At 32.1% G+C, this 21,719-nt stretch overlaps 8 protein-coding genes across 8 annotated transcripts; 4 read left to right on the forward strand and 4 right to left on the reverse strand.

Annotated features, from left to right (window-relative positions):
- Positions 1-926: 926 nt before the first annotated feature.
- SNF6 (Snf6p) lies at positions 927-2,264 on the forward strand (the record flags this gene model as incomplete). Its single annotated transcript, XM_041549106.1, has 1 exon — positions 927-2,264. One exon carries the CDS (start codon positions 927-929, stop codon positions 2,262-2,264), a length of 1,338 nt encoding a protein of 445 aa, XP_041405040.1.
- A 245-nt stretch (positions 2,265-2,509) lies between these two features.
- GPI13 (mannose-ethanolamine phosphotransferase GPI13) lies at positions 2,510-5,587 on the reverse strand (the record flags this gene model as incomplete). Its single annotated transcript, XM_041549107.1, has 1 exon — positions 2,510-5,587. The coding sequence occupies one exon, from the start codon at positions 5,585-5,587 to the stop codon at positions 2,510-2,512; it is 3,078 nt and encodes a 1,025-aa protein (XP_041405041.1).
- Positions 5,588-6,036: 449 nt separating this feature from the next.
- Positions 6,037-8,628, reverse strand: NPR3 (Npr3p; the record flags this gene model as incomplete). Its single annotated transcript, XM_041549108.1, has 1 exon — positions 6,037-8,628. The coding sequence occupies one exon, from the start codon at positions 8,626-8,628 to the stop codon at positions 6,037-6,039; it is 2,592 nt and encodes an 863-aa protein (XP_041405042.1).
- Positions 8,629-8,965: 337 nt separating this feature from the next.
- On the reverse strand, positions 8,966-10,885 carry SSA2 (Hsp70 family chaperone SSA2; the record flags this gene model as incomplete). The annotated part of the gene is made up of 1 exon (XM_041549109.1): positions 8,966-10,885. One exon carries the CDS (start codon positions 10,883-10,885, stop codon positions 8,966-8,968), a length of 1,920 nt encoding a protein of 639 aa, XP_041405043.1.
- A 2,072-nt stretch (positions 10,886-12,957) lies between these two features.
- Positions 12,958-14,499, forward strand: CDC3 (septin CDC3; the record flags this gene model as incomplete). The annotated part of the gene is made up of 1 exon (XM_041549110.1): positions 12,958-14,499. One exon carries the CDS (start codon positions 12,958-12,960, stop codon positions 14,497-14,499), a length of 1,542 nt encoding a protein of 513 aa, XP_041405044.1.
- A 477-nt stretch (positions 14,500-14,976) lies between these two features.
- Positions 14,977-17,091, forward strand: SPH1 (Sph1p; the record flags this gene model as incomplete). The annotated part of the gene is made up of 1 exon (XM_041549111.1): positions 14,977-17,091. One exon carries the CDS (start codon positions 14,977-14,979, stop codon positions 17,089-17,091), a length of 2,115 nt encoding a protein of 704 aa, XP_041405045.1.
- Positions 17,092-17,569: 478 nt separating this feature from the next.
- Positions 17,570-18,244, reverse strand: MRPL15 (mitochondrial 54S ribosomal protein mL57; the record flags this gene model as incomplete). The annotated part of the gene is made up of 1 exon (XM_041549112.1): positions 17,570-18,244. The coding sequence occupies one exon, from the start codon at positions 18,242-18,244 to the stop codon at positions 17,570-17,572; it is 675 nt and encodes a 224-aa protein (XP_041405046.1).
- Positions 18,245-19,988: 1,744 nt separating this feature from the next.
- KABA2_02S09548 (uncharacterized protein) lies at positions 19,989-21,392 on the forward strand (the record flags this gene model as incomplete). Its single annotated transcript, XM_041549113.1, has 1 exon — positions 19,989-21,392. The coding sequence occupies one exon, from the start codon at positions 19,989-19,991 to the stop codon at positions 21,390-21,392; it is 1,404 nt and encodes a 467-aa protein (XP_041405047.1).
- Between the last annotated feature and the right edge of the window lie 327 nt (positions 21,393-21,719).

Consider the following 21,719-nt stretch of genomic DNA (forward strand, 5'->3'; position numbering starts at 1 on the left):
TATATATAGATGTGGATATGAATATAAGGATGTTTTAAAATTTATTACATCTTCTAAAATATCTGATCTTAAATCTACTTTAGAGTTATTTAAAACTCCCTCATCTCTTTCCCTGCCTTCTCCAACCGCCGAAATACGGCTAACTTACCACTACATCTGACAACTTTAAAGTTTGTATACTCAGGGTAACCCCTAAAAAGTTCAAGTGAAAAGTTCCACTAGCTCACGTTCATATATAAGATACTTATACATGATAACTATCTTATATGTTATCATTACTTTACACATATTTATTTATCTACTTATATATATATCTGTGACTCAATGAACTTCGAGATCTACGGAATGTATATTGCTTCTTCTGCTATCTATAACCTCTAGCTAATTGCTTTATATTATTAGTCAAGCCCAACTTCCGCACTCCCCGCGCTTTACCTTTATATAAATATAAATAAATAAATATAACTATTTAGTCTCGTCGGATGATTCCAATCAATGAGATGAGTGGAAGTGGACGGCTTCTTTACAATTTGCGCTTCAAATTTCCCGAAATGGCCGTTAAAAACCCAAAAGAGAAAACGAAATTTTCTGTAGTTTAGGTATAGTCGTACATGATGATATATATTTGTTAGTCGTTGAGAATGACCGAAATTTCCCGTGTTTTTTCCTTTGTTGATATTGAATTTATTCGTCAAAACAGACAGACAGACAGGTTTAGTAATTGTTTATTGAAAGAGATACTATGTTGACATAGTTACATTTAGGTTAGAGAAGCTACGGTTTAATAGAAAAGACATTATCCCGGAAAATATATTTGGCAGGTATTATCTATTTTTAAACTGAATAAAAAAAAGTATACAGATAAAATACAAAAAGAACCAAAAAAATAAAAAAGGTACGGTCGAATATACTAGTATAATTAAAGTATGGCTGTGATTAAAAAGAAAAGAAGTCATCATGCTAAAGGTAACAAACAAGCACATTTGCAACAATTGCAGCAGCAGATGCAACAACAACAAATAAAGGACAATGAAGCAAATCGGTTGAAACCAGAACAAGTGAATTCAATAGTACATGATGAAAGTGACACTATATCATTTAGAGCTAATCTATTAAAAAATTTCATCTTGTCTACAGATTTCATGAATGCTTTGACAAATCAACCGGTGCCTTTATCAAAGATTAAACCTCCAAGGGTTTTCCAGTCTTTGAACCCTGTAACTTTAAGAAATATTATTACGACTTTCAAGACAAAAGTAGAACAAGAACAAACATTATTAGATGAGTTGAAGAGGACATCTGCAGATTTAGATGTTCAAGAACTTCATTTGGATTTGGCTAAAGAATTAGATAACGATATTTCTGTATACGCCACATTGGAACATACAGAAGATGCTACGCGACAGTATTGTGATACTCATGGGTTACGTTCTCAGGATAGACGTATTGTTACACATGTTAAGAAATTTCCATCTTTAAAAATAGATCCAAGTGAAGCACCAAATGATTATTGGGACACTACATATAAGGAATTGATTCAAGAGAGAGATATGAAGATTAAAGAACAAAAGAAAAAAGAAGAAGAAGAAAGAAAAGAAAAAGAATTACAAAGAAAAAGAGAAGAAGAACAGAAACGTGCGGAAGAACAAAAACGTATTGAAGAACAAAGATTGCGTGATTTGGAATTACAAAGGATAGACGAGGCACAACAAAGAAATTCATTACAATTTTCAACAGGAATGATAGATACAAAGATGGCTCCAGGTGTCGATTCTGGGATTACAACAACTTCAGCTGTTGGAACATCAATGGCAAATAATGTACTAACCAATCCAACGACAATACGGCAATCGACTGGTATTAGTGATAATAATGGATTACCTTCAGGTATTCAATTACCTTCGACGACAATAACGGCAACAACGGTAGCGGCGGCAGATTCCGCAGATATTGGATCAGGGGTAATTCAGGCTACTAATTCTAATACCACAGGTACACTAAATGAATCCAATGAACTTTCTGTTGGTAGAGTACAAAATGGTACAAACGGTTCCTCAAATGAATTATCACAGAATACTGGTACCCAGCAACAATCCCAGCAATCCCAGCAACAGCAGCAACAACCACAACCACAACAACCCCAAGATAACTTACTGGAAGATATGTTTACTGAATATAACGCTAACGAGAATGAACCGTTCAGTAATGGGTTTGACGACGAGTTTGGAGATGGGTTTGAAAATTTGGATAACGTTTTCTTTTAATGAACATTATATACTTTAAAAGATATGAGCATATGCTTAGATTTGTGTTGCGTTAGGTTTTAGTACAAACTATGTAATTACGGCTTTTGTCAATATGTGAAGCTCTTCTGTTTTAAAAAAAAATTATGAGTGCCATTTATTATAATTGATATTTATCATAACGTATAAACAAATATATACTATACTTTAGGTAATTTAAAGATATATGTATATCTTTTATTCTGTTTACTCACCTATTGTTAGGATTAACCCCAAAATATGTTATTAATATGCGTTATCAATCTACTGCTAGCAAAAGCAACAGTACCAAAGGTTACTACTACTTGTGTCACAATTAAAGATAAAGCTGCAAACAAAAACCTTGGACAAAATATTTTCCAAACCATCAGATGTCTACGGAAATGTGTTACCCAGATAAAGGAACTTAAGCATAATATAGAATGGTATGCTAGCAGAATACCACTGTTCGAGACTATTCTACCTAATAACGTTTGAGGTTTCAACACGTCTGGTGGTTGGTTCCATAGTGTTAATAGGGCAACGGAAAGTGCTACTAAGATGTGAGGTCCGAATGTATTATACAATATCGCAATATGGGTGAAGGGGAAAGTGATAGTATCGGTTAGGATAAAGCCAACATCCCATTGAACTGATGGAATTGTAGCCTGATGGCCGGTTGAGAAAAATTGTTGATACGATAACAGTCCTAATATAATAGGGCCAATAATGTTTTCTTTCAATTTTAATAAATCAATGATCTCTAAGATCGATAACAGTTGGTTACACATTAGGAAAATTGAAACTTGAGCTAATGGTTTATTATATAACATTAAGGCCATCAAAGTGTTGATCACCAATAAGAAATATTCTGAACCATATATATTAGTATATCCTAATATTGTAGCTTGATGTGACTTTACATCAGTGTTGTGTACATTCAATTTAATACACAGTGGACCCATCAACCAGCCAGCATTCACAGCAATCAGCGTGAACCCTGCTATAATTCTTGCAATAGTAAATTTAATTATAGTAAAATCATAATCCAAGTCACTAACAGTATTCTCAGCAGCTGTCAACCCCCAGTAAATGAAATTAATAAACAAAATACCTTTTAGGAATATATCTATCCAAATTGGCGCAGCGGCCTGATATGATGACGTCAGGTTGTAATAACCTTTAATGCAAGCAGGTATTAAAAATATGATCAAAAAGCAAAGAATCATGCACCAATTTGAGTAATTGGTAATGTTAGTAAATGTTGGTGTACAATATTCGCCTTGTTCGCCACGACAAATGGTAATTAAAGATGCAAGTCTTGTGCATAGAAGTAAAACCAATGAATGATAGCCACCTAATAATCTAGCAAATCTAGAAAGGGGTAACGAATTTGAATTTGCAACTGACGAGCTCACCCCAGAAGTTGTACCCTCGTTTTCACTTATCTTAGCAGTCAACAAAGCTGTAGTCGATTGTCTCTTTGGCAAAAATACAAATTCATAAAAAGTTAGCATACCAAATGTTGTAAGTAAATATGAAACAATCTTATCTTCCCAAATTGTAAAAGAATTTGAAGTAAAGAGTAATGCGTGCATTAATACTACTAAGGTTCCAATACATGTCCAATAATCAGCAATTAGATCTTGGAAAAACCTAATAAAAATCCAACCTAAACTGTAACGATCAAATATAGGAATACAACAACCAATAATAATTCCAATAGCTGCACCAAAAAGTGTTGACCAAAGTATACTGTTCAAAAATGGTGGTTGATGGTATACAAAATATATACCATGGAAACATGCTGTTGAGACCAATGTCATTATTATAATCCAAGGTGTGAATTCCGGTACCATTTGATCTATTACAATAGAAGGTATGACCTTTGCCACAGATAATAATAATACCGTAGATATTGTCATTAATGTTACACCCGTTGCAATACTGTGGTAATCGAACCTGGCCCACAAATTTTTACAGATTTCTAGGAATTTAGTTTGGTACTTTTGAGCTAACTCAAAATCACCAGATAGGTATGCCCGGTTCAAGATCTGTTCCGTAGTATGTTCTTTAGTTCCATCGAATTCAAAACCATCTTCAAGGTCAATACCCATTTTATCTTTATATGTATCTAATTGCTCTAGGACAGCTCTCATCATTGAACGTTTACCATTTTCTGAATTAAAGATCTCCTCAATTGGCCAACCCAAGCTGTTGAATGGTATTGGAGTTCCGAGTAAATACGACAGTGTGGGAACAATATCTACTTGGTTTACTTGTTTATATGTTTTACCCATGTTAGTAACAGAGTAGTCATCAACATTGATAGATTCACTAAAAGCATTGGGTCTTTTAGAATAAAGAAATAATGTACTTTCTAATTCATCAATTGAATCACCACCGTGGTTACCGGTATGATCCATCCCATGGTCACCCATGACAACTAATAGTGTATCATCATCCAAAGATGAAATAATTTCATTGATAAAGGAGGTAACTTGGATTTGCTTATCTTTCATTGTGAAATGGTTTGGACCATATTTGTGTCCAACATGATCTACCCCTAACATATGTCCTATTAGGACATCCCATTTGTGTGATTTCTCATTTCTATTAATTAGATTATCACGGAAGAAATTAATAACACCATTGTCTACAGTATCTAAATCCCATACGTTTAATGATTCAAACGGCTCACTGTTATTAGACAGAAATGGATGGAAAAGGGCATCCCATGTATCATCTCCCACAAAGAGTACCTCTTTGCCATTTTCATAAAACTGTTTGATGAGGTTATCTTCTTCTATAACATTACCATTGAAATTTGAGCCAGCATCTATAAAAGTAGGTAAGGAGCCAGTCGTTAACCCTTTCAACCTCTGTAAAGTAGTGGTAGGTGGATCTGCAATAAATTTCAACAAAATAGAGGAATCGCTAGAAGTTCCGCCATTGCTTTGGACAAAATGATCATAAAGAACAGGGAAGTTATTGTGATAGTATTGGTTAGCAGTATCAGATTCGACTGGTATGACAAAATCAAACCTCAATGCATCGACTATTAATATGACAGCTTTGTTGAATTCTGCTTCGTAAGGTGTATGCGTATTATTAAAAGGTGGCGTTAAGTCATTTAAAACATGTCGTGTCAATAAGAATCCTCTTGTAAAAAATGCAATTGCTATAAACTGTAATGCAGCAATAGAAGACAATAATACAACATAATGGAAATGTGACTTTTTAAACTTTTGAATTCTTGATTTATATATCCTCCTTTCATCAGAAGATGTGCTGAGTATTTCACTTTTGATACTCTTCTCGTCCATTCTTCCCTAAATCGATACCCTGTTGATTCTCAATTTTAAATAGGTGATAAATGGATAACTTTTTGAGCAAATTTTAGAAGAAATCAATGATTAACTAATTGGAGAGAGAGATATAGTTGCAATGGTGTATTAATATTACTATATAATATATTCATATTTTAAGTTTGCACACGGATTATGTTACCATAATCCAAAGATTATCCGTTATTATTCTATTATTTCGCGGTTCCCAATTTGGCGAGGCGCGGAATGCCCTTTGGGCTTTGTCTAATGCTTTAAATACATATTAAATACAAAATAGTTTATCAGTATCTCACTAATTGTGACATATAACTTCAATAAGTAAAATATATACTATTAATTAGGTGCCAAGTTTATTACGCTTAAGCTTTACTTCGTTCTACGATGTACGGCTAATTATCTATCTTTTGTACATATGTATCTTTTCTTTACCAATGAAGGACTTCCATTATGTATTTATCTAGAACCTGGAATAATTTCTTTATCTCGTGTCTTGATATGTTTTCCTTCAGAATCACTAACTCTAAAGGTGTCTTACCATTAAAATATTTCAGTAATCTTTTAAACAATAGCTGTATATCAGGAGCTTGCTCAGAAACACATTTATACAACCATCTCTTCTCAAGTGCTGTTGCTCGTTCGGGTTCTAAAATTATTGTAAAATCTTGTTGTAGTTCAGGATCATCAAACTCAAAGTGCAAAATATCATCATTACTAGGATTATCGGATTTCATAATGCTATTATTTATAGAATCTGGTATTAGGTTGTCCACTCCGACAGATTCTGGTTTATTCTGTTTTTGGGTAGGGTCAGGAGCAATAGTCTTTGAATTGATTTCGTTAGTTATAGAATTTAATGACAAGTCTTGAATATTTCTTTCACTCTTCGCATTTTTTTTATCTTTGTTTTTAACTCTAAATCCTTCTTTTTCTAGATCTTCCTCTACATGCATTTTAATTTTCTTATCAACTCTAATATAGACAAATGTCAGCAATTGATAGACATAACCATGCTTTATTAGCCAGCTTAAAGCGCCTAAATATATGCCCTTATGTTCCTTGCTAGGAATAAGAGAACCAAATGGTCTTATTCCGATGTGTTTCTCATTGTTTCCCATAGTCTTGCTTAAGTTTGATGCCTTCGGATTTTTGGTTGTTTCAAGTATATCAGGCTCAGATAATTTACCCAAAAAATAACTTAGTGAAGGCAACGATGGAAATTTATCTTTAAATATCTTAGATTCTTCAAGATAGGTTACTGTTAATGTCAGCAGAGGAGACACAGCATACTTATATTTCGAACTTATTGGAATAATAATACGTGCATGTCTCCAATATATAAGATGCAGAGCAAATGATCTTAGAATATCATAAGTAATATTGCTTCCTTCAATCTGCAAAATATCAGTGATGATATAGTGATAGTATCTTAAAGGGACAGTAGGTTGGATTTGTTTAATTAACTCCTTCAAAATAATTGTGTTAACATCGCCCACATTGTTATCTTGAAAACTTGCGTTGCCAAGAGTCATCGATTCTAAATTTTTTAATATTATTATGGGATCATCTAAAAGTAGTAGAGTATAGTCTAAAATATCGTCGTCATCATCTGCCCCATCATCTTGTAACAAATATCTTACATCGGCGCTGTTCCTTATAGCACTATCATTATTTGAATAATTACCCCCCGTGTTAGACGTTTTGAAGCCACTAACTTTAGAATTATATGCCATGGAAGCTCTTTCGATAAATTTTCTATTTACAATTGAGGTAAGATAAGAATGTGGTAAAATTTCAACCAAGCGATTATTTGGTAAGGTCGAAAACTCATTTTGAATGGGGATTTGTAATGAAATCATCTTATCGCCTATTTTAATCGACGCAATTTCGTTTTGGTGTATTTGATCTACACATTTAGTTAAAGCTCTTGCCAGAGATGATTTATTTAGTATTCTTTCGTATAAATATTTACCTTTTTCCCAGGGATTTCTAAGCTTCTGGTATGTATCGGATTGTTTTGTTACGTATTCACGTTCCTTTAGAATAATGCTACATTCGTCTGAAACGAATTGTGTCTTTGATTGAATGTAACGAAGAAGAAGTGACAATTTTGCCACCACATGTTGGTACATATCATCTACTCTGTTGTTATACTCAATCAATGGGGGGTTCAAAATAAAACATACGTGAAACATATTCATAGATTTACTTAAGTCATTAATGTCATCTTCCAGTTCAGAAGGTGTAGGGGTCTGGTTCTTTACAATTTCATCCTCCTCTAGTTCAGGATTTTTTCGTTGTGTACTAGATGACTCTGCATTTTTTGATCCAGATGAATGCACTGATAATGTTGTTACAGATTTCTTTCTTTTCGAATGGCTTATACTTACTGATTTTCTAGATGTATGCTTGCTGTGTTTTGATTTTCTCCATTTCCCATTTGAATCGTTATGAATAGGAAATCCAAGAAAACAAAATTCATCTATAGTAAACTCAAATCGTGTATTGCATAAATCCCTATCAGGTGTGCAAAACTCAGCAACGAATTCTGAATTAAATCCAAATATCTTATCAATATCTTGGTAATTTTCCTTTGAAAAGAAGAGCTCATTCATTTGCACATCCATCACTTCAGACACTCCATCTGTCCCTGTTTTGAACATATCTAGTAATTGCTCAGTACTCATTCGTTCATGGAATGACATTGAAGAGGTTGTTTCATCTGATTTAGAAGAAAAGGATTCGTCGGCTTCGTCTGTTGATAATTCGGAGTCACTCAGACCTGACGACCAACTGGATGAACTGGAAGATGAAGAGTCTGATTCATCGTGAGTTCTTTGCAACTTCAATTCTCCATCTTTATGTTTGTTACTTGTTTTGTTGACGTTGAAGTTATTGGATACTGAGGATGCACATGCAACAGTAGTTGGAGGGTATGAATAAACAACTTGCTGCCCTGAATGTGTAGAAATGGTCAATTGAATACCAAGTAAGTAAGAGTTTGGTAAATATTCATTCATCGGTTACACATGTAGTTAGGACTTCCAGTTTAGATTTCTGATTAATATATGACGTTCGTGTGTCAGATCTCTAACGATTTGCTATAAACGTAAATACGTAATTTATTAAAGAATTATTTCGAAATCTATGTTTGCTTTTTTGATGCATTATGATTCACTGCTGCAAACACCGCTGCAAACAATACATATATCAAAATAAAAGAAACAGAGGAAAGTTCGTATACGTAATAGATTCTATATGTTAAGAGTTACTATATAATAAGGATATATATGTATGTATGGGGGGTTTTATTTATTATTTCATTTGAATTTAGGAAAGTTCCTATTAATGATGCAATTAATCAACTTCTTCGACAGTTGGACCTTCGTTTTCTGGAGCTGGTGGAGCACCGGCACCTGGAGCACCTGGCATACCAGCACCTGGCATACCACCTTGTTCGTACATCTTAGACATGATTGGGTTAGCAATTTCTTGTAATTCCTTTAGTTGATCGTCGAATTCTTCCTTGGTGGCGGTAGTGTTAGCATCTAACCAAGCAATAACTTCGTCAGTCTTCTTGTTGATGGCTTCCTTGTCAGCTTCTTCTAGTTTGTCACCAGCTTCGGAAGTAGTGTTCTTCAAAGAGTAAGCAATGGATTCCAATTGGTTCTTAGAAGCAATTCTTTCAGATTCCTTTTCATCTTCTTCCTTGAATTTTTCAGCTTCGGAGACCATTCTTTCAATATCTTCCTTAGATAATCTACCCTTATCGTTGGTGATGGTAATCTTGTTAGACTTACCAGTACCCTTTTCAACAGCAGAAACGTTTAAGATACCGTTAGAATCGACATCGAAAGTAACTTCGATTTGTGGAACACCTCTTGGGGCAGGTGGAATACCAGACAATTCGAACTTACCTAGAATATTGTTGTCCTTCGTTCTAGCTCTTTCACCTTCGAAGACTTGAATCAAGACACCTGGTTGGTTATCAGCATAAGTAGAAAAGGTTTCAGACTTCTTGGTTGGAATGGTAGAGTTTCTTGGAATCAACTTGGTCATGACACCACCAGCGGTTTCAATACCTAGAGATAATGGAGCAACATCTAGCAACAATAGATCTTGAGTCTTAGAAGATTGGTCACCAGTTAAGATGGCGGCTTGGACAGCGGCACCGTAAGCAACAGCTTCATCTGGGTTGATGGATCTGTTTGGTTCCTTACCGTTGAAGAAGTCAGTGACAAGCTTTTGAACCTTTGGAATTCTGGTAGAACCACCAACTAGAACAATTTCGTCAACTTGGGATTTGTCTAGCTTGGAGTCTCTTAGAACCTTTTCGACTGGGTCTAGAGTTTGTCTGAATTGATCAGCACATAGTTCTTCGAATCTAGCTCTAGTAATGGAAGTGTAGAAATCAATACCTTCAAATAGAGAGTCAATTTCAACAGAAGTTTGAGCTGAAGAAGATAGAGTTCTCTTGGCTCTTTCACAAGCAGTTCTCAATCTTCTTAGAGCTCTTTGGTTAGTAGTAATATCCTTCTTGTTCTTTCTCTTGAATTCTTGAACGAAATGGTTAACTAATCTGTTATCGAAATCTTCACCACCTAAATGGGTATCACCAGCAGTAGCCTTAACTTCAAAGATACCATCTTCAATAGATAATAGAGAGACATCGAAAGTACCACCACCTAAATCGAAAATTAGAACGTGTTCTTCCTTACCCTTCTTGTCTAGACCGTAAGCAATGGCGGCAGCAGTTGGTTCGTTAATAATTCTTAGAACGTTTAGACCAGCAATAGTACCAGCATCCTTAGTGGCTTGTCTTTGAGAATCGTTGAAGTAAGCTGGGACAGTAACGACAGCTTCCTTAACGTCACAACCTAGATAACTTTCGGCGGTTTCCTTCATCTTACCTAGAACCATAGAAGAGATTTGTTCTGGAGTGAATTGTTTAGTTTCACCTTTGAATTCAACTTGAATTTGTGGCTTACCTTCGACATCAACTAACTTGAATGGGAAATGTTTCATATCACCTTGAACTTCTGGGTCACTGAAGTTTCTACCAATCAAACGCTTAGCGTCAAAGACGGTGTTAGTTGGGTTCATAGCAGCTTGATTCTTAGCAGCATCACCAATCAATCTTTCAGTGTCAGTGAAACCGACAAAAGATGGAGTGGTTCTGTTACCTTGATCGTTAGCGATAATTTCGACACGATCGTTAGAAAAGTGAGCAACACAGGAGTAAGTAGTACCTAAATCAATACCAACAGCTTTAGACATTGTTTTTGATTGAATATTTCTATAGATATCTGTTTTTTCGTAAAATAAATAAGAAAAAAAAGAACTATTTAGAAGTTTAAGAATATAAGAAATGAATTGGAATATAATATAGTTAGCAATTGAAATAAATTAACAAACTTTCCCACTTTATATATCCTGAAATTGAAAATATATATATATATATGTATTATTCATATTACTGAATTACCTAATTATTGAAGGTTCAATTGAATTTTACTTACTATCGTCGAAGCAATGTTCTCATTTTTACCGACAAAATGAATGGGAAAAAGAAAAAAACGACCATTTCGAGAGCGAGATAGAACATTCTAGAAAAAAGGGAGCATTGCACGTTCAAAATGACGAACCGCCTTTGCACGACCGTTTCTTAACTATTTGTCTTTTTCATTTTTTTATTTGTTCGTCTCTCAATAATTTTCCTCATTCAGATATTCATCCAAATTAAATAGAAAAGACTGACAGAGAAACTGTGCGTAATGAATAATAATTCAATTTTATTCCCTGTCGAGAGAGAGAGAGAGAATAAACGGGGCGTTTTACCTTCAACGAAAAGGGAGAAGTGACCAATATTATTCATTTTTGTTAGTGTGGGTGTGCGTTTGTGTGTGAATATATGAAATACGGTATGGCGGCTGAGTTCCTTAAACAGTTGCATACATACAAAACAGGGTCTACTTTTTAACTCCATATTAGCTAATCGTCATAATTATTCTATTCTACGTAAATAATATATATATGGGTTTTACAGATCCATATGTGGGTGGGTCTTTGTGTCTGCTATTATCAAATATATTGTATTTGCCACCGCAATTGATACAATCTTGAAATTACGTAACGTCTTAACTCCTGCAGGGTAGTTTGATCCACATTTATTTGCTCTTAATATTCGTTATGAAAAACTTATTCGGTATATACATCTTGATTATAGTTTTTCAGAAAATAATTGTTATTATAACGATTGTAGTACAATATTCTATTGATATAGAAGTTGTGTCAATTGTAGCAAGATGGTTATATATCTACTGTGCCGGTTGGAGTTTGTAATTATCATCTTCAACGAACTGCAGTTTATAATAATAAGTAGGATGTAAATTTTTTATCGAATCTCGAGATTTGTGGACTTTCTGTTTTTGGGGTAGTTTCAGTTTTTTCACACTTTTTTGGAGGGCGAGAGCGGTTATTCCAAACTGCAAGAGGTAAAAAGAAGGGCGGGTAATTCGAAAAGGTAGGGCAAGTTTCATAGTTTTGAAGTAATTCTACAGGATAGCTTAACTAGATGGTAGCCATAATATATTTTATTTACTTATTTTTTGTGTTCTTGATAGTAAAGAGTATTATCACCCTGCCGTGCTACCCCGACGAGTTCGATTAACATTGCGAAGAGATATCCTCAATTTCGTGAAATTATATTCGAAGACGTGCAGTATTGAAATGTAGGGCGTCATAAAAAAGGCGGTCCAAAATATATATATCTACAAAGTTCGGGATTTGATAAAAATGTACGCCGTAATAATCACTATACAAAATTTCTATCTGGCAAGAATAAGAGAAACGCGAATATATCTTACTCAATTTTTATATATAGAAGAGCGAAGAGATATTATTATGAAGGAGAAAAGACAACGCGATCCTTTGAACACTCGCAATATACATTTGGAAAACGTAACAAAACAAAAAGAAGGACAAAATTTTCGTTTCAAATTTTGTTAGTGGATGTCTTGAATCAAAGAAAAATAAAAATAAATTAGAGGGAAAACAAAACTTTGCCCATACAATAAATAATATTATTTGTTATTATTATTAGTTTTTTTAAGAAAAAACAATTTGATCTTGTAAACAATTACATTTATTCTTTATCCCTATATTACCAGAATAGAGATTATTAATTTTAAAATATTCCTTCTGTCTTGTTTTTCATTTTACGACTGTTTTATTATTGATTCAAAGTAATTTTAGTTGAAATATATCTCTTTCTTTCTTTCTATTAATTGTTTAGAGATACATTACTCTCCTTAAGTTAAGTTCGAAGAAAACAAAGCAAAACAAAAAATATGACTTCACAAGCTTCTAACGCTTCGATTAAGAAAGAAGAAGAAGAAGTTGCAGGTGTTCCATTTCCTCCAATTCCAAAAACTGCTTCAAGTATGGAATCTAATGAAATTGAAAGTCAATCTGGTGACAATGTCGAACCACAAATTAAAACTGAACAAGAAAATGAATTACCAACTACACAAGCTTTAGATTTAGATATGAATAATCAAATGAATTCAATGAAATTAAATGAAGGTCAAATCTTACCAGATCAACCGGATATAAAAATTATTAATCGTCAAATTAATGGTTATGTTGGTTTTGCTAATTTACCAAAACAATGGCATAGAAAATCTATTAAGAATGGATTCTCTTTGAATTTATTATGTGTTGGTAAAGGTGGTATTGGTAAGACTACTTTAATTAATTCTTTATTTAACGAAAATTTTGATATTAAGGATAATAACAATATAATACCTGAAAAACCATTAGATCTTGCTAATGAGGATGAACATGGTAATGAAACTGACGAAGGTTTACATTCGAATGTTAAGATTGAAACCATCACTAAGACAATTGAAGAAAACGGAGTAAGATTGAAATTGACAGTAGTCGATGCACCAGGGTTTGGTGATGCTATTGATAACACTAATGCTTGGGAACCAATCATTAAAGAAATTAATTCAAGATATGATCAATATTTAGATTCCGAAAATAAAATTAATAGAAACTTGAACGATGATAATAGAATTCATGCTTGTTTATACTTCATTGAACCAACTGCACATTGGTTAAAACAAATTGATTTGGAATTTTGTTCAATGATTCATGAAAAATGTAATTTAATTCCAGTTATTGCTAAATCAGATATCTTAACAGATGAGGAAATTATTAGATTTAAGGAAAGAATCAACAAACAATTTGTTGAAAGAAATATTCAAACTTTTAAACCTCCAGTTTATAAATTGGATGATAAAGAAACTATTGATGTTGCTAATAAATTATATGAAAGTTTACCTTATGCTGTAGTAGGTTCTAATGATTTTGTCACTGACCCAACCAATCCAGAAAAAACTATTAGAGGTCGTGAATATCCATGGGGTATCATTGAAGTTGAGAATGAATCTCAATCTGATTTCATATTATTACGTGATCTATTAATTAAACAATATTTGGAAGAATTACATGAAAGAACAAACAATGTTTTATATGAAAATTATAGATCAGAAAAATTAATTAATTTAGGTATTAAACAAGATAATTCTGTATTCAAGGAATTCGATCCAAATATGAGACAAGAGGAAGAAAAGAAATTGCATGAAGCTAAGTTAGCGAAATTGGAGGCAGAGATGAAGAACGTCTTCCAATTGAAGGTATCGGAAAAGGAAAAGAAATTACAAAAATCAGAAACAGAATTATTTGCTAGACATAAAGAAATGAAGGACAAATTAACAAAACAATTGAAGGCATTAGAAGAAAAGAAACATCAACTTGAAATGTCTATACAGAGTCAAGCACAATCTTCACCTGCTCAACCAAAGAAGAAAGGTTTCCTAAGGTGAAATCCATAATTCTCAAGAACCCCGCCCCTTACACATTAAATTCAAAAAAAAAAGTAAAATAAAATAACCAACATCTCTTATATAAGGATATATTGATATATGCTAATCTAATATGCTATTATCTTAAGTAACTTACAGAAACGTATTGTCTAAGTTTGTTATGCTTAACTCCAGGTAACTATATAAATTTATTTGTATACATCACGAATTTACCAAAATAAGAAACGATACTCGCGACGCGTAAAGAGAAGTTTACAAAGAAAAATACATCGATGTTTCTCATATTTGAGGTATAATTTTATTAAACTCTGAAACAAAAGTTTACATGGGAATTTCTAGACTAGATAAATACCACTCCAATTGAAGAATATAGCAGCCATTCATACTTATTTTTAAAGAAGAACTAATATAATCTAATAAAAAATAATAATATAAATAACATATTTGACTGCAATAAAATACAAAATAATACAAAATATGCCTACTCGTGATGCTAAATACAGAGATGAGATATGTAAATATTATTCGAAATTAAGAAATTTTATAGAGATCACAGGTCATGCTCAGTTAACGAACAGCAAAAGAACTAAACGTGCCGAAAAGGCAAGATCAAAGTTATCAAGTTTATCAACTAGACAATTTTATGAATTGAATTTGGACGTAAATGATGAACTTGATAGACGTGTTGCTGAGGAAGATTCCCAATCAATTACATTAAAAGAAGGAGAAAAGGAGGCAGTTGATAAACGTAATAATGCGAGAAAGAAATTGGCTGCATTGAATGAGGTTCGATTTGATGAGTTGGTCAATGATTTAATTTCAGAAATCGAATTGAGAGGAATGGATAAAATTCTGAAATCAGATTATGTAGATCAAAAGGAGGCTGAGGGGACCTTAGTTTCCAGTTTTAATATGTCAGATTTAGATTCAATTACTCCTAAAACAATTAATGACCTAGAAATTAACCCAAATGATGAGTTGAAGGATCCCTCAGTAGATGAAATTGAAGAAACGATAGATGTGGCGGTTATTCCAGATTCTCTAAGTAATTCACCTTCTGAATCTGATATTCTAAAACCAGATAATTCCCAAGTAAATGTAGATGATATGGTGCTGCAGTCTGCAGTTACTACTGATACTCCTAATGATATTAGTAAATCTGATCCATTTTTTCAAACATCCCATGTGGTTCCAATTAAGGCATCGATTGATTGGTCTGATGATGATGAGGATGAGTCGCCTACAAAAATGGATCAACGTAGTATTGTGGACATTGAGACGAAAGACAATTCTTCTACTACACAGGACATAAACTTTATTAAGACAACCGCAAATAATGGAACATATGAATCCTTGTTGGAAGAAAATAAGAAATTGAAACAAGAACTGTACATCTCAAAGATGAAACAGAATAATACAACAGCACTGGCTTACTTATCAATTGATAGTTTGAATATGGATAAGATGGAGCAGTATGTTGATAATGACCTAGGGTATATCCCTGTTCATATGGCTGAAAAATTCCATGATACGATTAATTACTTCTACAAGGTCATAAGTGACCCGGAACATATACCAGCGTCTGATAAGAATGATGACGAATCATCCCCGGATACTACTTTGTTTAAAATCGTTTTCCAAATATCGAAGGTTTGTTCCCAAATCATTACATTGGTTGATATTCCAATATTTAAGCAGGAACTTATTCTCCTTAAAGCTGCAATCTCCCAAGCTATTACCACAGTACGTTATTATTCGATGTACGGTAGCCTTTTACCTAAATTAACAGTGCATGCGGCAATTGCCGATATCTCATTTTCATTTTGTAATTTAATCAAGATGACCAAACTTAAGACAAATACAGACTTGTTTCAAACATCGATCTTATCTGGAGTCAACAATACACCAGGTTCCACTTTTAGTTTTACCAAAGATCTTTTGAATCATAATACTAAAGAAACTGATAAAATTGAAGTTGCTGCAAAACCGTTGAAATTAGCAAGAAATTTAAAAAATCACAAGGTTGATTATCAGTTAACCCCATCAAAGACTAAAACACCTGTCAGGAATGGAAGTAAACGAAGATCGAAGAGATCATCGTTTAGGAAATCTAAACAGTCTGATAATGAAATGGTAGCGCCATGCAGAAATCCTAGCAGATCTGCTTCTAAAGGTACAAATGTTCTCCGTGAATCCCGTCAAGATAGTTTTGATTTTAATAAGACACCAACATTATTGCAAAATAATTGCAATCAAAATAATATTACTCAAACTAATCACAGTGTTTCAAGAAACGCATCCATTTCATCATCCACAAATTCTGCCGGAGCAAAATCAGCATCTACATCAATTGGGTCTCGTAAAAACTCCAAGTCTTCCTCAGTAAAATGGAAAAATAATAAAAAAAAGGTAGATCATAAACATGAAAAGATAGATAACAATAATGGTAAACCTGTAGCAGTTTCACCAAACACCACCAAATCCTCAAAAAAATCTGCAAAAAGATTTGCTGACAAAATTAAAAATTTTGGTAATAACAACAGTTTAGGATTGAGGATGATGCCAAGTGAAAAATCAACTAAGGTGAAATAGTTGACAGTAGTTTGTAATTCAACAAATGAAATTGAAATAACATAAATACAGGACAATTTTTATGGTTGTTATTTTCAGAGGTCTATAATATATATCTATATAAATATATTTGACATTGTTATTTGTGCATATAAAGACATTTCACTACCTTTTCTCGTTGTGTAACAGGTATAGCGGGAATAAAAATATTTAATAATAATAAATTAAATTTGTATGAAATTCTTTCTTTTGTTTTGATTATATTTACAGTATAAAAATAAAGAATTATATATTGGTACAGACACAGGGGAGATTAATTTCCTATATCTTATGTGCGTTTATTTTGTTTTTTTAGTACTGGTTATTAAATATGTGTTTGTGAATGTATAATAGTTTCCATTAACTGGTGTTATTTTGCGTTGATACTATATAACAGTAGCAGTAGTATTATCTTTATCTTTTTTACCTTTGTTTGTTTTTTTTAATTGATTTAATGAAATCATTGCGTAGCACTATTTATAAGTGATAATTTATTATCTTTATTTAATAAAAAATCGTCAACATATTTAGTTGCTGTTTGTGAACCATTTGTTGTTAAAATAGCACCAATTAAAGAATTTAATACAGTATGAATAACACGATCTTCACCATTAAGTTTTGAAGTTCCAGTTGGATCTCTCATTTTCCAAAAGATTATATCATCAATTCCAGCATTTTTAATTAAGTTTGTAATATTTTGTTTTGAACTTAAAGTTTTATTTGACATTTCACCAAGATTTGTAAAATGCATGCCATTAATTGGATTGGAACTATTACCATTTTTTAAAGAATGTATTGAAGTACGTAATTTTAAAAATTGAGCACCTAACAAATATAATTTTTCATTATATGGTACTTTACCATGAGCAAATGATTTATGTGTTAAGCATTGTAAAATAATTTCATCAGATAATTGAATATTATATTTATCAAATTCTAAAATTGAACGTACTTTATCTTGACAAATTATTTTATTTATTGAATTATATTCTAAACCATTTGGATTCTTCATATATGATGCAGGATCTCTTTTAAGACCACGAATACGAGAACCATTGTTTAGGAATGCTATACTCCTAGAAGGAACGGATCTAAAACTTAAAGAACTTTGTCTAGCAATAAAACGAGGAAACATTAAAGCGATGTATTTATATGTAATTTTATCTTTTAGTCTTCTATTTTTTTTTGGTGTATTAGATTGCTATTCGAATGAATTGAATTAAATCAAAAAGTGAGTAAACTTATAGTGGTTATTATATTAACAGGAATAAACGAAAAATAAGGGAAAAAGGTGAAGTAAAATGATGCACTATCTTTCTAGAATAGGTATATCCCTAAATATGTACAGGTGTTATTCGTTCTTGGACAGTAGTTGATCTTAATTAAAAGTCACTTATTATGAAGAATCTTGTAGATATATATGTGTATGTTCTTGTGAAAGACTTTTCCGAGTTATGCATATAATTCTTAAAATGAATTAAGATATCTTATTAGTATTAGTACTATCAGTATTCTAATTTTTATTTATTTTTTTCGCTTGATTCTTCTTCTTGTCCTTTGGTGGAAAACTATTCGCTTGAAACAATATATGTAATTTTTTTGTTTCCCTGGTTTGTCTGCGTTTCTCTGTTTGCAATCCCCCGGCTAAGATTTTTTTGCTTCTCCTTTTAATTTATTTATTTACTTTCGCCGCTAAAAAAGAGAGACTAAAATATTGAAAAGTCATTAAAAATACCGAGAGGGTAACGAACGGAGATTAAACAGAATAATAGATTTTTTAAATTGCTAATTTTTTTGTTTTTGCGAGAGGTTAGGGGAATTTCGCGCCGTCAAAATAATTAATTGATAGAGTGGGAAAGACACAATGTGAGGTGTGGGTTGACTTGAGAGAGTGATAAACTTGCAGATATAAATAATAATTACAGTCGGTAATATTTTATTTGATAGGTTGATTGTTAATTTGAGTATTCCGCCGTTCGTTTCATCGAAAAGCGAAAATACTCCGACGTTTTTTTTTGTTTTGGGATGGGAGTACATTGTGTTTATATTTGAAAGGTAACGATGGGGTAGGATTTTGACATATATAGATATGGATATCAACTGGAGAAATTATATATATATATATATATATGCAATTATTTTAATATCAGATTAGTCATATGATACGTTTAAACTCATCAATGAAGTTACTTTAAGTATGAATTGACTAAGCATATTTAAGTGAAACATATATTCTATGTGCATATAAAAATTCTTACCGCCCAACGTATATGGCGATCTTGTTTATATATATATATTATATGTGGTAAAATTAGGGGTTTATATCATTCTTCAAAAAAAAAGAGAGAATGGTATTTCTCTTTAATTTTGTATGTGACTACCCTCAATACAAAAATAGAGAGAGAGAAGAGGCAGAATATAGATATAGATATAGTTATAGATATATGTAAGTTCTTTCTACTATTTTTTTGGAGGGGAAAGAGAAATCAGGGACAGCTAATAAACTTAATATTTGTGTGCATGTGCTTAACGATTTCATCTTAGTGGTTCATCTTAATAATTTTTTTTTTTTGATTTATATATATGTATTTGGCAGGGGGGTTATATGATTTTATATCTAACATTTGTGATATCAGTTTCTTTTAATACCTTTAAACAAGAATTATAAATATATTATATTTGTTAGTTAAAGTGGTTCTGTGAAAATACTGATATTTATAATAATAATTTAATATCTTACTTCCTTTTTCGAATATAATTGTATTGTATTGTATTGTATTGTATTTTTTAAAGTGGTATATCAGCTGAAATTACAGAGTTACTGAAATAGAGAAAGATATTTACAAAGAACTTACAGATAGAAATACATACATTTTATGATGAGCTTGGTTACAAAAGATAGAGGTCCTATGAATAAACAACAAGAAAAGGACGTTGGTTCCTCTTTGGATATTGAAATGTTAGAACAAGATCTAGAAAATAAAAAATTAGAAATTGGGGGAAATTATGATCTTTGTGATGATAATGATAATGAAGATGATGATGATAATGAAGATGATGATGATAATGAAGATGGTAGTGATGAAGATGAAGATAATAATAGTAATGGAAGTATGCCATCTGGTATCATATCATTTTCATCCTCATCTCTAGGTGCTTCCTCGGATGCTTCTTCCTCGGATGGCTCTTCATCTTCATTCTCTTCTGACGATTCTGAACAAAATATATCGGTGAAGGATATCGATATTGAAGAGGAATCTGACGTACTATCTGAAACAGCTTCACAGAAGGAGATGAGTCCCTTTTTAGTTTGCAAAATCAATAAGGATACTATACCATCAAGTAAGGAAACTAAAAATGATTCAATGAGTGAACTTAATTCATATTTTGGAATTCCATTAAGTCCTGGTTCAAATAATTCAAATGGTGAAAAAAAATTAAGTTCTAGTTATCTTCTAACAGATACTATGGGAAAGAAAAGTTTCTGGACACCAGAGAATACGGGATATGGAAAGTATGGATCGTCATCATTTCCGGTAAAAGAAGAAGTTAAAGTACCTGATTCATTATTATCTTCATCATATATGAATATCCCTTCGACCCCTAATGTCAAGGATTCTATTACAACTAAGTTAAGTGAAAAACCAATCTATAAATGGACTGGCAATTTTAGGATTGAAAAGAAAGAAGATAATAAGACGCAGAATTATTTACTAAGGAGAGAAAAAACAATAAAGGAAGAAGGTAATGAAAAGAATCAACTAGTATGGTATGAGAAACTAAATAACGATTCTCTTCAATTTTTAGGCTCTCTGAGCGATCAAACTATGGCATGTTTGCTAGCCTTTATTATAATAGTTTCCGTAGTGGGTATATCATGTTTTACAGTCTATTTACTGTCTGATTCACCAGCTGTACCTACATTCTGTTATGATAAAATTAAGTTTTTCACTGGTGATGAACATTCTAGAGATCATTTAATGCCAAATGGGAAATTTATTGTAGATTTTGATAATAAGGTGGCCATACCTTATGATGGTAATACTATTGAATATAATTTTAGTTTATTGAAAGCAGGAACAATTGATTTGTTAAATAAATCTTATAAAATTTTGGAAGAAAATTGCCATAATGGTTATGATATAGCTTTAGAATTATCAAAAGAAATTATTGATAAATATAAACATGAACAAAACATTGTAACGAAAATCATGTCACGAACTGAAGAAGATTTTTCAAAGAGAGTCATAACAATAATTCAACATTTTTTTAATGATCATTGAACTAATTAATCAAATAATGTTGTACCTCCCATTTAACTTCACCTCCTTCCACAGTTGTTAGTCACGTTAGCTTTGCATTTAACCTATTATAATTAATTAATAATAATACTAATATATTTGTTTCGTTTCCTACCTCTTTCTGCTAATTTTATGTTGTTTTATTTGCTTTCTTGGAATTTATGGGAGAATTATCACTATATTATTTATACTTTTTTTTTTCCTCCCTTCTTTTAGTTGTTATTTTTCTTTTGTATATGTGTAGTTTTATATATGTGTATATATATTTATATAAATATAATATGTGTCTATAATTAATATATTTGATGT

The sequence above is a fragment of the Maudiozyma barnettii genome, assembly GCF_903064755.1.
Source record: "Maudiozyma barnettii strain CLIB 1767 genome assembly, contig: KABA2_02, whole genome shotgun sequence".
Taxonomy (NCBI): domain Eukaryota; kingdom Fungi; phylum Ascomycota; class Saccharomycetes; order Saccharomycetales; family Saccharomycetaceae; genus Maudiozyma; species Maudiozyma barnettii.